General features: G+C 40.2%; 1 protein-coding gene across 1 annotated transcript in view; it reads right to left on the minus strand.

The window, feature by feature from the left end:
- Positions 1–16,725, minus strand: part of schip1 (schwannomin interacting protein 1) — a 264,204-nt gene that overhangs the window by 176,511 nt on the left and 70,968 nt on the right. Inside the window, exons 6-8 of the mRNA XM_088011990.1 lie at positions 7,064–7,128; positions 6,743–6,820; positions 5,142–5,277 (exon numbers count right to left, since the gene is read on the minus strand). Coding sequence (XP_087868116.1) covers positions 5,142–5,277; positions 6,743–6,820; positions 7,064–7,128 — 279 coding nt within the window. The remainder of the gene's footprint in view (positions 1–5,141; positions 5,278–6,742; positions 6,821–7,063; positions 7,129–16,725) is intronic.

Below are 16,725 nucleotides of genomic sequence, written 5' to 3' on the forward strand. Positions count from 1 at the left end.
GCTCGGTCCGGTCTCAAGGCACCTTAGCAGGACAGATGGACTCATTTGGACCTCTGTGCCCTTCACCAGTCATCACACATGTACACTGGTGCATCAGTCGTCCGTCTGTGGGGTTCTGAAGAGCTCTGGGAAATATAAATGCCATGAAGAGTATACGTTGCTGAGTTCTCAGTGGGGGATTCAACGAAGTACTGGTTCAAAGAGCAATCCTAGAATTTAAATGTGGTTTAGAATCAAACTCTGCATCTGAAAATATTAAGCATAAACTGTCTTCTTTGAATGCCTAAGAGTTTGTCTGACCCTTGTCCACTGTTGCTTCTGAAAAGTTGTCTCTCAAGAATGTTTGAAAGCAGATTTAAAGTTCAATACTTTTTCTGTAAAACTCAGTCGTTCTTGTGTGTTTATCTTGTTTAACTATCCTACATAGGACAATTTCTGAAGACTGATGGGTCTTACGGGGACCAGAGTTCGGTCCTAATACAGTGGACTCCCTTGTTTAGACTCAGGGTTTAGGTTTAGAGGTATGATGTACATTAGTAATGACTAGTAATGGTTAGGGTTATGCATAAATGCAGTTACAAAAATGAATGGAAGTCAACACAAAGCTCATCTCTGGCTCATTTTGAGGAACCCTTAGATGTTCTAAGGTCTGAAAAGAATAAAGTTCTTCCAGTGATGATGCTTTTCTCCATCGTGTTGCTCTGCACAAAACAACTTTTTAACTGCCTCTGCCTTCCCGGTGGACAACATGGCGACTGGATTGACGGGTTCCCCAAAGAATGCCTCTTTTGTTTTTAGCACTTACAATTGGCTGTTTGTGAAATGATCTGCCAGCCCAAGCATGCACAGGGAGATCATGCAAACTCCGGGCAGAAAGACCCCAGGCTGGGATTCCAACACGAGGTCTTCTTGTTGAAAGGCAACTGTGCTAAAAAAAAAAAAAACTGCCTAAAAATAAACACTCAGTTCCAACAAAACACAAAACTGCCTTTGATGACCTGAAGTAATATCACTGAAAATATTTGACGCTGACTCCATGATGGCGTAGTTGTTAACGCTGTTTCCTTGGAGCAGAGCGGCCACCTCAAGCATGGATTCTTTCCCAATACCCCGGCTTTGCTAAACCGTCAAGAGATATGCATGATGGGTATAAGTTTGAGAGAAAATGTGAGTATTTTTTGTCCCTTGTCTCTCTGTGTTGACCTGTGACAGACTGATGGCCTGTACATGGAGAACCTCGGCTTTAGGCACCAGCTCCTTCATAACCCAAATGAAGGAGCAGGAATAGGCAGCTAACGGATGTCTTCAGCTCTTATGGCTTTTCCATGATTTAATTCCTTTTATATTCCAAACAAAACAGGAGAGGAAATCAAACTGAGTTATGAATTCAAGTACACAAAGTGGACAAGAAAAGTCGAATGCTTTGTTCCTCTTTAGGTCTTGAATTTCCTGTTTTCTGAAAAATGCCAACCATGCTGCTCCTTCCAAACAATCTGCTGACAGAACACAAACCAGCCATGACGAGACAAGGCCTCCCTCTAGTGTCATAACACGGCTATTACACCCCAGATGTACGATCAGCACCAAAGCAATGGACAGCTCCCATACATCCCATTCAAAATGTAGAATGAAATCCTAAAACCAAACTGGATTTAAAAACTAATATCCAGACTCCAAGCATCACAGAGCGTCCTCTCCGGATTCTCATTCCTCATGCAATTTAGAGGCAATGCTGCTAAAAAAAAAAACAAAACAAAAAAAAACATTTACCTCACCCCCAAACACAATTTGATTGATGCCTCATAATAAAAGGGCATTTGTCTTCTAGACAGTGTAAAATTGAAGCTGCAGTGGCCTGTGTGTCCACTCGGCTCTTGCCTGTGCATGTGTGCGTGTTGGCGGTCTGGCCGGCTGTGCCGACGTGGTACGGTATGATGAAACAATAAAATTTAGACAGCTGATTCATATCTGAGCATAAAGGCCAGAGTTTTGTTAGGTTCCCCCTTTAATGAAACTCATAATTCTGCCTCCCTCAGCGGTGCTATTACAGCGTGCAGGGATCGATCACAAAGAGAGATATCCAAGTTACAGCGTGAGAGATCAGTTTCGCACATGGAAGTCGCATGTTGATCAAAGAAACAACAAAAATCCCCTTCATTCAGACACCGGCATACATGCTTCCTAAAAGTATTCATACCCCTTGAACATTTCCACATTTTGGACTTTAATAGTCACATAAATTTGTGACTAACAGGTTTTGAACAAGTAACAGAACAAGTCAGATCACCTCATCTTCTTATCATTTTCTCCTGAATCTTGTATTTTGTTGCAGAGTTGACCTGAGTTCAAGGTTCAAATAATCAGAAGTTGTAAAACACATTTGTCAAACAGGATGGCTGTTATGGGTGTGCTGACATCAAGCTGGCAACTACGGAAACCCAAGAAGTGCATTGGTGTAAAAAAAAAACAACTAAAATCCAGATTTTCCAAAAATTAAATCTTCAAAAACCGAAAATCTGACTACCGATAAAACCGACTTATGACCCAACCTTAGTGCAAATATTTTCAAATGATCCGTTTTTCTTATAATGTACAAGTTATGCACTACTTTGTGTTGGACTATCACTAAAAAATTCTGAGAAAAATACAGGAAAGTTTGTCATCGGAACAAGTCAAGATGTGAAAAAAGCAAACAAACCGAGTGTACATATTTTTTCCAAGACACTGTTTCAGGCTCTGTCGTACAGTCTGCTTTTGTCAACGACTGGCATTGAAGTCACAAAGGTTACAAATCCAATCACTTTAGAGATGGTTTCTGCATCTTTGTGTGTCAGGGAGAGAGAGAAAAAAAATATGACCCCCATTGCTGGTGAGTGCTTGTGTTTGTGCACACTGAGGATGAATAGCTGGCTCAACAGAAATGAAACTGAGAGAAAATCAAACACGGGGGAGCCGAGAGCGCCCTCCGAAAGCATTACTGTAAAGAAATATTTCAACGAGAAGAAAGGGAGAAACAGACAGAGAGTGACAGTTTGTGAAGCGAGGCAGAGTTCATATCGGACTATTGTAATCCATCAACTGTATGGAAGGAAAAAAAAAACTGAATCACTCAATATGGAAAGAAAATCTGAGCCTCCCTTTGATACACAGAGAGAGAGAGAGACAGAGAGAGAGACAGAGAGAGAGACAGAGAGAGAGAGACAGAGAGAGCAGATCTACAGGATCAGCACATTCAACCAGTGAACTAAAGTCTGTTTTTCATCTTCCCCTCCTCTCTCCTGCTCCATCTCCTTTGACCTTAGGGTCCTAATGCACTCATACAATTCACTCTGGCTTTCTCTCAGTGATGATCATCTGCCCCTGTCAGCAGGTCTAAGTCACTGAGCTAAGCAATTCCCTGCCTTCCCAAAGGATCTCAGCTAGAACTACTGTCTGTTATATTATATAGATATATAGAGAGCTCTATATATCTATATACCATAAGAACGTGTGTGCAGCATAAACAATCCTGGATGACTTCATGAACTGTACACACACTGGGTATCTGACAGCACATACCTATTTCTGCTGTTCGCCACTCTCAATCGTCTCCTGTCATAAGCGATCTAACCCCTTTGTCATCGACAAGAATCTAAATCAAACAGCAGCAAACTGAGCGGACAACTACCGCCCAAATCTCACACTCCCAGCCATCTCTGAGATTTAACCCGCCTGTTGACTTCAGCCTCAGGGATTAGCAGGTAAGTGTACAGACACTTGCTATTCAGCCAGCAGCGTGCAGACAATGCCGGCGTAGAATTATAATGACCACAATGGAGGCAGTGGAGAAAATCCAGAGGATTTATCTACGGTTTCGTGAAGTGGCAGGTGGGGGGAGTCGGTCTGAATGAGAATGGCTGTTGTACAGATTTTTACTGTCGCCGCGTCTTTGCTGGGTGAAAATGTGTGTTTTTGTGAATGTCTTCGATTAAATCCTTTTATATTTACTCTCTGAGAAGGGATTGGATTTGGGTTTGCAATCTGAGAGAATTTTAACTAGAACTTGCTGCCCTCTTCTGGGCAAACTCAATACTACATGAATGGTTTCCCTAGGTAGGACCCAACAACATTTGAACTCTAAGATCTTCAGAAAGGTGTTAGAAACTCATCATTAAAATGAAAATAAAGTTAAAATAGGGACAGATATTCATCCCACACGCACAAAACAGTAGAAGTTCAGACTGTATGCAGTGGCACTGTACTGGTGAATCACATAGAAATTCAAGATGATCCAAGTAAAATACAACATTTACTTATTTAACAAGCGGAGATTATATTGCATGAGCACAACATGTTTAAACTCTTGCAACTTCAATTCAGTTCGGAAACTTCGGAAATCTTTTTTAGATATGCAAAAATTTGGTTTGCCAACCAAAATGTTTGCTGGCTGACAGCTGAAGCCTGTTTTTTTTTTCTCCCTCAAGGCCTCAGTCCAAAGCAGAATGCATTTTGTTATATCCCACACATGCAATCCATGGCTCATTAGCCAGCTGTGCTTTTATTCTCATTTAACATTTGTAAATGGAAAAAGTAATTAACCACTGAGTCTCCAACCAAAAGCAGTGTCTGCTTAATAGTCGCTGATGTGGATAAAACGGCAAGACAATCCAAAGTCATAGAAATTTAACCAGAACCATCTATTACATTCATCATCAAGGCCAAGCACAGGTTGTGCACCTTATGGAGCAAAAGTTGATATAAACTTATCAAAAGAAAAACTTCCAACAGAAGCCCAAACATCGTAATTTGTTTTTTCTTTAGCAACCTGAAACACAAGATGTCTGCATTACCGAGGCAGCGCAGATCAAACCACTTATTTTTCCACCTGTCCTCGAAATGTTATTGCCTGCGTAATTGCCCTGGAGACATTTTTCTTAGTTAGACTTCCACAAAGTTTATATTGAAATAAAGCAGAAAACACGTCATGTTTTCATGAAACTTTCCCTCCAACGCAAAGAAAACAGAGCAGCAGCGAGCAGAACGTCACATCTGTGCAACTATCTAATATACGCACTCACACAGCCGCCATAAACACACGCTGACATGTCATCTGCATGCCTGATATTTTAATGGCGAGTATGTGTGACACTCGGATGACTTACAGGGGTGCTGCCATCTGACAGGGTCATCATGCTGATCGACATGCTCATCTTGTCGGAGGAGGAGAGCGAAGGTGGGGAGGGGCTCCGTTTCTCCACTTCCTGTCTCTGCAGAAAGTCTCGCCATGCCCGTTGGATGCTACGCAGCGAGATGAAGACAAAACGTGACGAAGCACAACAGAGGATTATGATGCAAGCTTCCTGGAAAAGAGTTGCACAGCGATTACTAACACTTGTAAATTCCAGATTTTCTCACCCGGAGCTGTGACTTTCTAACCTTGTGGGAGTGCAGCAATGAAAACTGAGGACAGTCGACAGTGCAAATATAAAATCTTGCGCTAAAGTTATTTTCCGTTTAAGCTTTAAAGGGTTTCCGTTAATCTATCAACCTGAAATTATGGATGGATGAATCCACGGACATAGCATGGATGAACAGATATTTGGATGGGGTGATTGGCACACATACAGATCTATAAACGGGCAAAAACATTGATGAACTGGTAAATGAATGAGTGAATAGACAAAATAATGGACATATGGATTGATGAAGAGTGGTTAAAGTGGCTAAATCGACAGATGGATGAATGGATGGATGATTTATTAATGGAAAGGCAGACAGCAGGATGGACGGACTGATAGATGGATGAAAACATAAATGGATAGATGAATGGATGGGTGAACAGACTGATCAATGGAAAGTTGGTTCCAAAAACAAGCTGATGAATGGATAGTAAGTGCAGAGATGACTGGGTAGATCGATGTGCAGTCTGGGTGGAGCGAGGGGATTTTCAAGACTTAGAAATGCGTCATCATCTACAGGGGGCAAGGGCTTGAAAATATAAATATCTTCTTAAACGTTTTCATACTGTTCCAGAACTGTAAAATACCTAAGTAAAATTCTACATTTTTCCAGATTTGCTGAAGATGCAAAATGCTGATTCAAATTTTATCAAGCTTTCCTTCACTGGTTTAAATTTGATGTTGCTTTGATTCTTTCATACATGTTTGAGAAATCCTTTTATCTCTTGCGGCAACCATTCAAGTGTGCCTAAACTCTTGATCCTACAAAGCACTGCCTATTTCCCAAAAGCTCCTCCTTGGAGTTACAGTCCCCAGCCAAACTTCTGCCTCAGAGTGCTCTTACACTGCTCTCTCCCCACTCAGCTCCTCCAGACTAGTGGCAGCATGTGATTGAACCTGCTCATTTGAGGAGCTCTTCATACAAGTCGCATCTCAGTCCAACCATCCTAATAACAATTGTAAACTGCATAATGAGAAGCGTTCTTGTGATGAAACTGGAGTGTCGGAAAAAGCAGGAGCTTCTTACAGAGACAGAGGCCCAATTTCAAAGTGTCAAACTATGATGTCATGTTTGATATATACAGCATTTATACAACAACTGGAAGTAACATAGTTAACTGACTGTGCTGTAAAATGGCAATATGTTCCTGGAAAATACCCAATACCAGCCTTTTGAGGTAAATTTACTTTACACTTTCTCCCGTGATCAGAAAATGACACAATGCAAACATGTGAATGAAAGTGCGAACTTTTTTCATGCTGTAATTGAATCTACTGACCAGCCTTTTGAACCGTATACTTACATCAACACTTTGGTCTCCACAGGTGGCAGGTTGATATTGATGTTGTTGTCCAGGTCCATAGTCAGATGATTACTGCCCCTGAGAGGAGAGAGGATAGTCAAAGGACACAGGAATACAGATTCAATCTGGGTTAGAGGTAATTAAACAGCGACGACTGGGTCCCAAGAGCAGAAAAACTGTCTGCGTGTTTGTGTCTGTTTTCTCCACAGAAGCAGAGAGCTCATTCAGTGTATTACATTATGAATGTGTGTGTGTGTGTGGGGGTGTGTGTGTGTGTGTGTGTGTGTGTGTGTGTGTGTGTGTGTGTAGGAGCCAACTCACCTCTGCAGCCGGAGAGCTTCATCATTAACATGCTTGTAGCCTCTCTGGAGGGTCTTCAGTTGATCCTGGATAAATGAGACGAAAAGGAAAGAACGGTGAGTCGAGAAGACAGGAATCAGACGGCAGCCGACGTCTCGGACAAGAGAACTTCTCCCCTGAACGGGGGGTGGGCAGGCAAAACACACTGCAGATGAATAAACATTTTTGGTTCCTCAAAGCAGCACGTCAGCTAGCGGAGATCGGCGTCGTGTTTTCATGTGAAGCCGTTGGAAAAATAAAGAGAACTTCTGTCGAAACTGCTGCCTTAACATTTTCCTTAGCAATCAGCCGGGAGGAAAGTTCAGAAGATGCATGGGGGACATCCTTCATGTGCGGCGCCGTTGCGCAGATGTGGCAGACAGTTTGAAGACAAAGCCATAAAATTTTATGCTTTGCTAAAATAACTTTTAGCTCTTCACTCCGTTCCTCAGTAACCGCTCCCCACTCCCCTCCCCCCTCCCCCCTTGGCTTGGTTCTTGTGTTTTAATAGCGCCGTATAATGAGGACAGGCCTGCCGCTACATAATTGAGCAGACTAATTCAATTACGAAGGACCAGCGAAGTTTAAGTGGAGCGCTTCTTTCAGACGAGCCAAGAAGGTCGCATCAGGGCACCGATCGTCCACTGGCCTCAGCACAGTGCGCTGATGTGTGTGTACAGTCAAATTCTTTATTACTGTTTGACTTTCTGAATAATGGCCGCGTAACGACCTAATCATTAAGAAATATATGACATCAATTAGTTGACCGATTAAGGAATAGAGAAGCCCGGCTGGAGAAACGTGTCACATCCATTAGACGAAGTGCTGCACTAAAATGAATGTTTACTCCTATGTTTACTTTATGACTTGGTCTCTGATGTTATTCGTCGTATAATGACATACAGCGCCTTGCCAGACCTCAGTCTATTACATAGTGGTAAGTGATAGACCAACATCAAGCAGTGCGTACTCACCAAGTGGAAAGCAAATGAAACATGGTTTCCAACATTTTGTAGAAATAAAAAAAAAAAACCTTGAGATTGGTGTTTGGTGTGTGTCTCCCCATTTACTGTGATACCCTTAATAAACTCCACCGCTTCCAACTGCCTTGAAAAGTCACCCGTTAGGTAAGTAGGGGCCCCAACTGTATATAATTTAGTCTCAGTGTACAGTAATGTTGTGGAAAGGCTGTAGGGGTTTGGTGGAGAATATTAGTGAGCAAACAGCATCATAAAAACCAACAGAGTCACAGGGCTGATCAGAGACGATGTTGCGGGGAAGTTTAGAGCAAAGTGAGGATATGAACCAATCTCCCAAGTTCTGAGCAAAACATCTCAACCGTGGCAGCGTGTTGTTGGACTGCCTTTCTTCAGCACGGATAGTGGATGTTGGTCAGAGCTGAGAAGAAAAAGCATTTATATAAATCGTTCCACTTTATTTTCCTACTTTGTACTAGTCTGTATGTTTGGCTGTAATTGGTTACAAAATGACAGGTACGCTTTTGCAAAACCCGGCATGTAAACTGTTGTGTCTGGAAAAACGTCTTTTCGAGCAACCGAGGACAGCAACCCAATCCCATAATTATTTTACATGCTTATGCAAACAGGAACGGTTAGTTTGGTCATTACTTTGCTTACCAGAAGGAACGATGAACTCATTAGACAAAATCAAGCCACTACATACCGAACAATGGTTGTTTCAAGGGGATGTTTTCAATTTCATCTTTAGCATCCTGATCGGGTGGAAGCTTAAGCACGGCTCTATGTGGATTCTGGATAACTAAAACTTCCCCGGCCCTTTCCTCCTCTTTCAAGTCGATGTAACTTCTGCCTTTTTCTACATCTGTCTTAGTATTTTCCTTGACAGACAGTGGTCTCTTTCTTGGACAGTGTCCATTACCCATACACGTTCAGGGAAAGGCTTCTTGAATGTGGCCGACTGGGAATATTGAGACAGGCTAACAGAAAATTCATTCAGAACGATGTTGAAGAAAATGTTGGTTAGAGAAAAAGACAGCTGTCGGGAAACGAGAGATAAAACAGCGTAAAACAGTAGTAAAAAATGAGGAGGTGTGTGTGTGTGTGTCTCTGTGTTTTAGGTAATCGAGCTCCAGGGAGACATGAGCAAGCGGATCATTTCAATTTCCTTCCCCTTTGTCCTTTTGAACTGATTAAATCTTTCTGGAAGACTGCAGGATTTTATTGGCTAGTTTGATTTTTTTTTCAGTTAGCAAAAGGATAAGCAGGTGAAGCTAATGTCTTGATGGATAGATTACACAACAACACCTTGAAAGCAGCTAATGCTGTTTAGGAGTCTGTGTTAACGTTTGAGAATAAAAATGTTAGACTCACTTTGAAGTTGTTTTGATCATTTCAAAGAGAGGAACAGCAGGTACGCATGCTACCTGCTTGGTGATGTATGTTCAAGCTTTCATTTTTCTGTAGTGTTTATCTATGATCAGGTATTGACTGCATTAAAAGGAACCATGGGGGAAAAAAAAAAAACTGACACAAAAGCAAGGCCATGCAGGTTTTCTGCACCATACTTCTGCAGAGAGGTAACATCAAAGGGAACTTTTCTTTGCTGTGAAGTTTTTGCTGTACGACTCTGGACATGCACAAAGATACAAAGTGAAGACTGCTGCAGAAAGGTCAGTGAAGAGAAAGACAAAAGAAAAAGGCCAAGAGTCGAAGGATACATACACAAAAAGTACAGTTTCATTCGGTTGTTTGGGATTATTTGGATTTTGGATGGTGGAAAATAATTGGTATAAATCATGAATTTGATGTCACATACAATCTCCAGTAATTCTTGAGAGTACCTGTTGTCAAACAAACCCAACATCACGTGAAAAGTTGCATATCATCTACAGAATGTAACTGTAGCTAAAAGTTAGCACAAATTTCCAAGTTTATATACTGGTTTATATACTGGCAACACAATGTAGCAGGTAGCTTATGCTACTGAAAATACATTTGATATGTTGGCTCATTTCTGTAGATGTCAGGGATCAGGGACAGGTGTCGCTGAGAGAACCATGTAGAAAAGAACAGCTTCTGCTGAAAAGACCTAATGGGTTAAAAGCTAATGGGCTACTTTAAAGCTAGAAACCCCCTCCCCCCGTTGACACGATGAAGTGTATTAGATTTCAACATAATGAAATTACTGCAGCAACATGAAAGTATATATATTTTATCCCTATGAGCAACATATATCCTATACTTTACAAAGACACTAATACATTCTCAAAGATTTGGCCTGTTCCCCTGTTGGCTGACAAGAAAAAGTATTTTGAAGTCATAATTGTGTCAAAATTCAATGTTTAAAAATGACTTACAACTAAAGCCAAATTTCATGGGCAGCTTCTTGTAACACTTGCCTCTCTGCATGCTGTCTCTAACATTAAAAGAAACATGTGCACAGCAGGTTTAGGATAATTGTTTTTGTTTATAGGCTAAACTTTTCAGCCTCCATGTACAAAATATAGATATACAGCATTTATATTGAATTGGATTCATTTATTATTTACTTACTCATCACTCTTTAGTATTTAGATATTCATTTGCACTAGTCGAGCAGAACTTCTGATAGTATCAAGCACCTAAGCAAAGTCCTGACCTCAGCAGGACATTTATGATCCTAATACCCGGGACTGATTTCAAAATCTATAGAGTACACATTTGGCAATAATCAGGTATCAAATTAAAAAGATTAACACATTTTTAAAGGCATTTAATTTTCACTTGTATTACCTCCTCCATATCTGTACCTGTATTAATCAAACTCTGCCTTATTATAAAATTCTTATCTCATTTGCAGGATGAGAATGCCAAAAAAAAAGTACTTGGACATAAACCAGAGGTTTGCATAATTTAGTGGCAGGGTAGACAGAAAATCTATAGTCATTTTGGGCTCTGGCAGTGCCAAGAAGACTTGTATTGATTTGTGTGTGTATATATGTGTCTTATGTGTGCAGATATGTGTGTTGGTAAATTGATGGTACAGTCAAACAGAGCAGAGAGAGCAGGATGCAGAGGGGAAGGGGTGCTGATGCAGAGGGGAACTTGAACCCAGAGGATGTAACAGACTAAGGGAAACAACTACACACAGCAAACCCAGGAGATTTAACTGTTTAACTAGGTGGGTAAGTTAGCTATACAGGTGCTGGTCATAAAATTAGAATATTGTGATAAAGTTCATTATTTTCCATAATGTCATGATAAAAATTAAATTGTCATATATTTTAGATTCATTGCACACCAACTGAAATATTTCAGGTCTTTTATTGTTTTAATTTTGATGATTTTGGCAAACAGCTCATGAAAACCCAAAATCCCTGTCTCAAAAAATTAGAATATTATGAAAAGGTTCTCTGAACGAGCAATAAAAATAATCATCTGAATCAACAAAGGCCTTCCTCAGGGTCCGGTCACCTCTTCTCGTTGTGCAGCGTTTTCTGCCACACTTTTTCCTTCCTACTGACTTCCCACTGAGGTGCCTTGATATAACACTCTGCAAACAGCCGATTCGTTCAGAAATTTCTTTCTGTTTCTCACCCTCTTGCTTGAGGATGTCAGTGATGGCCTTCTGGACAGCAGTCAGGTCAGCAGTCTGACCCATGATTGCGGTTTTGAGTAATGAACCAGGCTGGGAGTTTTTAAAGGCCTCAGGAATCTTTTTCAGGTGTTTAGAGTTACTTTGTTGATTCAGATGATTATTTTTATTGCTCGTTCAGAGAACCTTTTCATAATATTCTAATTTTTTGAGACAGGGATTTTGGGTTTTCATGAGCTGTTTGCCAAAATCATCAAAATTAAAACAATAAAAGACCTGAAATATTTCAGTTGGTGTGCAATGAATCTAAAATATATGACAATTTAATTTTTATCATGACATTATGGAAAATAATGAACTTTATCACAATATTCTAATTTTATGACCAGCACCTGTATATATGCACCAGGGTTCTATAATGGGCTTTCAAATGTTAAAACATGCAAATATTTTTTATTCATAGTATTTCTCTGCTTTATAGGCTTTTATTAAAATGCTGGTGTAAAAAAAACCCCAAAAAACTCCCACACCTGTAGCTGCACACTGCAGGTCAGCTTACTAAATGAAGGCTGGGACACTTTCTCTTTTCTTTCTAAATAAAAAAAAACACATTTGGTTTACTGAGACTTTTTTATGCTATGAAAAGCACAAAGTCTGGTTTGGAAGCAGAAGGAGCACAAAGTACCACTCAGGTAACTGTTTTAATGGTGAAATAACCCCCTAAAAATAATCAACTAATTTAAATTACTGGACTCCCAGTGTTGATCTACAAACTTCATAATGTCATGAAAGTACATTTTTTATGCAATGAGCAGGCAAACAGTTCTACTGCATCTATATGATGTTTTTTCTGGATTATTTTTGTAACGCCTCTGCCTGTTCTGTGTTTGGGTTCTACTTCCATCTACAAAAACATGGCACATTATCATTATATGGGTTCTATGAAATAAGGATTTTTGGAAATCTCTGGCCACTTCTGTATAATTTTAATGTCAGACTAATATTCTACATTTAAAGGGGATGCACAGATCTTTAAAGAATCTGCTGCTAACATCTCGTTACCCAAGAACTCCATCGGAGGAAGAGTGGAGTTTGTGCTTTGAGCTGCAAAATGGGAGTAATGCACTCTTTGAGAGGTTTTCATAATTCAAACTGGGATTTTCATGTTTATTACTTTTAGTGAATCTGGACCTTTAGTAGAAGAGGTCAAAGGGCTTTTGTTTGTTTGTTTAAACTGAACACTGATGTCCTTGTTATAGTTATAGAAACCTTCAAAACAAGGTTTGCATTGCAAAATGTGCAGCAATTTCTGTGTGGACTTACACGTTTTTTTCCTCAGACAATCCAACAAAACCATGTTAGGTTAATTGGCAAATGAAAAAAGGAAACTCCTCAGATGTCTTTGTGGATGTTTTGCTTCTTGTTTTTCTGCCCTCTCTGCTTCCTGCCCCCCCGTCACTCACCAGGACAAGACACGGAAGAAGAAAGACTGGATTGACAGGTAATTCCTTCCCTCCCATCCCCCTCCCCCCCCCAAAGGATTATAAACGTGTTTGTGTACAAGTTATGGATTTACTGATTTGCGCCCTTTCTAATAAAATTTTGTGATTTTTGTGATTTGTCTAGCATTGAGTTTTATGGTTTTGTGTTAGCTGCCTCATAGTGGGTTTTTATTGGTATTTTACTGCCTCGCAATATGTTTGGTGTCCGTAGTGCAAGGTGTTAAAAGCTAATATAGCCCTTTAAAAGATAGCTGCACATCAAATTTTCTATAATAGAACTGTAAAGAGCAGCTAAACTGTCAGGAACCCAAAGATAAAACTGATGATAGAAGGTGAGGTTGTAATGCTGGTCATATTTATCCTCCATAACACTTTTCATCACATCTTATTGTTAAGGAGACGGCAATCAGATATATAAATTGGTTCTGTTCATTACAGATTATTGAAAGTTATACCGCTGACAGTAAAGAAAAAGAAAAAAAAAGACTTGCCTGGCATGCAAATAAAATTTTAATACATAAAAAAAGGACTATGGTGGAGGAGACTGCTGAGTAATTGATGATATTCAAAGCTGGTTATGGGATTAAGCAGGAGAAAATGTGAAAGCAGATTCATTGTTGAGAAAGGAAAGATGGAATAAGAAGGTGAAAGAACATGCCTGCAGGCTGTGAAGGAATTAAACTGGAACTATGCCAAGGCTGCCAGAGAAACATACAAGCGAGAGAGCTGTGTCCTTCTGGGGATTCGGCCTTCATCTCTCCTGTACGTTGACGTAAATCTGTCTCCTCTACCTCAAATAAAACACACACATAAACACACATGCGTGTACGTACAACGCTCAATCGGCACATGATCTAACAGGATCTGCAGGCTTTGTAAATTACTTTTTAACTCAACTCAGAGGTTCAAGTGAAAGATAGATGGGAAACAAATGGAAACACACCTGAAGTGATCAAAAAAAAGAGATCGTGATCAGATTTATGACTCTGGTATGTTTATTTAAATGTATTATTGTCATTAATCCCAGTATTACGTTCATTTATTTACCATGGAAGTAAAAAAGTGAATGTTCATTCCTCTATTATCCAGAGCAAAACTCAGCTTTGTTTGTTTTCCTGGAGAAATCAATGAACTCAATTACACAGAAAAATATCAATGAACAAACCAAGTAATATTTACACTTCAGCACAAATGAAAACTAACAACTAAAGGGAGAAAAACTGATCACCATGTTACAACATGACAGACAAGGCACATACTTCACAACCTGAACACAAAATATGAGAACATTTGGAGAGCAATGGCTCGGTGGTGAGTTGATTTAACCATGGAGAATTGAAAATTTTCCAATTTTCCGAATTGCTATGTTGCATTGAAGCAGTTAACTTTGTTGGCATTAGGGGTATCATAGACTAGACCAGATAAGATTTAAGCACAATACACAAACACAATATTGTACACTGATTACATTTTCCTCAAAATGTTTGAGAAGAAGCTTGTGATGCAGGGGCCAGAAATTACAACTTTCTAAGTTTGGTTTATTCGGGAGATCTTGTTGTTTGACATTTGACCTGCAGCAGCAGCTACGTGATCAAAAGCATTATGGGAACTGACCTGGAACACCTGCGGAGTTGGACGGCCATAATGAGGTTGTAGCCTTAGCTAGCTCAAGTTCAAGTTCATTTTTTTTATTGTCCCACATGGGGAAATTTGGTGGACAGCAGCAGTGAAAGACAGTCAAGCCATAATTCACACTGGTCAACAGAAATACTATGCTCAATAATGTGTCAAAATGTGCCATGCTTGGCTTGACATCAGTAGCCAATGTGTGCGTGCTCAGAACAAGTGGAGAACTCGAGCTCTGTTTCTATTGTGCATACAGTTGCTTTGGAAAATTTGTCTACATGCTATTTGATTTTTTTATGTGTAGCTAATCTAGCATCAATTTAACTACAAAAAATACATTTTTTCCCACATTCTTTATTGTGGTTTCACTTACACATCTGGCTGTTAGCAGAGAAAATAAGGCAATCAGACAATCAAAAGCTGGTTCCACTGTGCATAGGGGGAAAAAACAACATTATTTGCTGACCAGGTACTTGCAACTTAATTATAGGATAACCTTGATTCAACTGAGTCACCTTACACCCCAAACCCTGTCTTGACCTGGTCCTGCACCTAACTGGTTCAAACACCATCATACCATCTGCCCTGGTGCACACACAGAGTCCTGTGAGTATCAAACACACACACACACAGAAAGCAGTGGGCTTGGAGGAAGCCTCAATCAGTCAAATTTCCCTTGGGTCCTTCAGCCTCGCCAGCCAGCCAGCCAGTCGGCGCCATCTCTACCATCACATTCATATCCTCAATCCTCTCCTCTACCAGGGGGACACAGAGCCTAACGATTACCCTGCATTTGTGTGCGATAAGGAAAGCTAAAGACACGTTGTTATCACAGGCAAAACTGGCAAGAATCTGTCATTTGGCACCTGCATGTATATATGTGTGTGTGTGTGTGTGGGCAGATTTGCCAGTGCCCATTAGGCTTTAGTATCCAGACTCTGCCAATGTCGTCCCTAAATGACCCTGCAATAAGAGCTGGCTGGCGCGCTTGCTTTGGTAGTCTCTCATACACACACACACACACCCACGCGCACGCACACAGACGCAGGGAGTCATCCTTTCTGCTCTGGGAGTTTTGCTAATGACTGAAGGTGTCAGAGAGTAGAGACACTGCTAGATAGAGAGGAAATGGAGCAGGGAGGAAAAACCTAAATACAGCCATGCAGATCTAATACGCCGCTATCGAGAACAGACACATCAACCCATAAATACTGCATCATACGACTAGCAATAAATGAAGGAATAATGGATGCATCGTAGAAAAGAGACAGGAACCTGCTGTGTCACAACATGCAATAGATACCGAAGAGAGAAAAGAAGCTCTATATGTATGGGACAAATACATATAGAGCTTCATCAAGTTCAGGATTCATCTTTTCTTGATGAATCCGGAACTATTTTCCATTTTTCGTAATAGAACCATGGAAGGTTGCTGTGTTTTATTGGAATCTTATTTGCAAGATTAACAAAAGAAAGTAACAATTAATCATAAAGTGGAGTCCTAAACTGAGCTTGAGCTATTTTCTGTGATTTTTTAAAATTCTTATCACAGATTGTGTGTGGGCATTCTAACACAGGAAAAGAACCAGACCTGGACTTTTATTATAACCCCTAACCTTAACCGCATGTCATCAACAAGGAAGTCAAACATACATGCAGAGCAGTGTTATTCCTGCATAAGAATACAAACATGTTTCTTCTGTTTTGAAAAAAAGAAAAAAAAAAAGACTTTTATGTCAAAGCAGACTCCTTTCAGTTTCTACTTTAGGATATAGGTTGCTGCATAAGCATCCTTGTGAAGTCCTCCAGCAGTGCACCACTGTAAGCTGGATCTCTGCTGGCAAACAAAGAGACTAGTTACCCTAAGAAATGTTCAGGCTAAAAAGGAGAAAGAAAGGATGATACAAACTGAGTAAGAATTTATTTAGCGATGAAAAACACCTGTGTATTTATACTAAAGTG

The sequence above is a fragment of the Poecilia mexicana genome, unplaced genomic scaffold (assembly GCF_051168715.1).
Source record: "Poecilia mexicana isolate PSO_F unplaced genomic scaffold, ASM5116871v1 scaffold_13, whole genome shotgun sequence".
Lineage (NCBI taxonomy): Eukaryota > Metazoa > Chordata > Actinopteri > Cyprinodontiformes > Poeciliidae > Poecilia > Poecilia mexicana.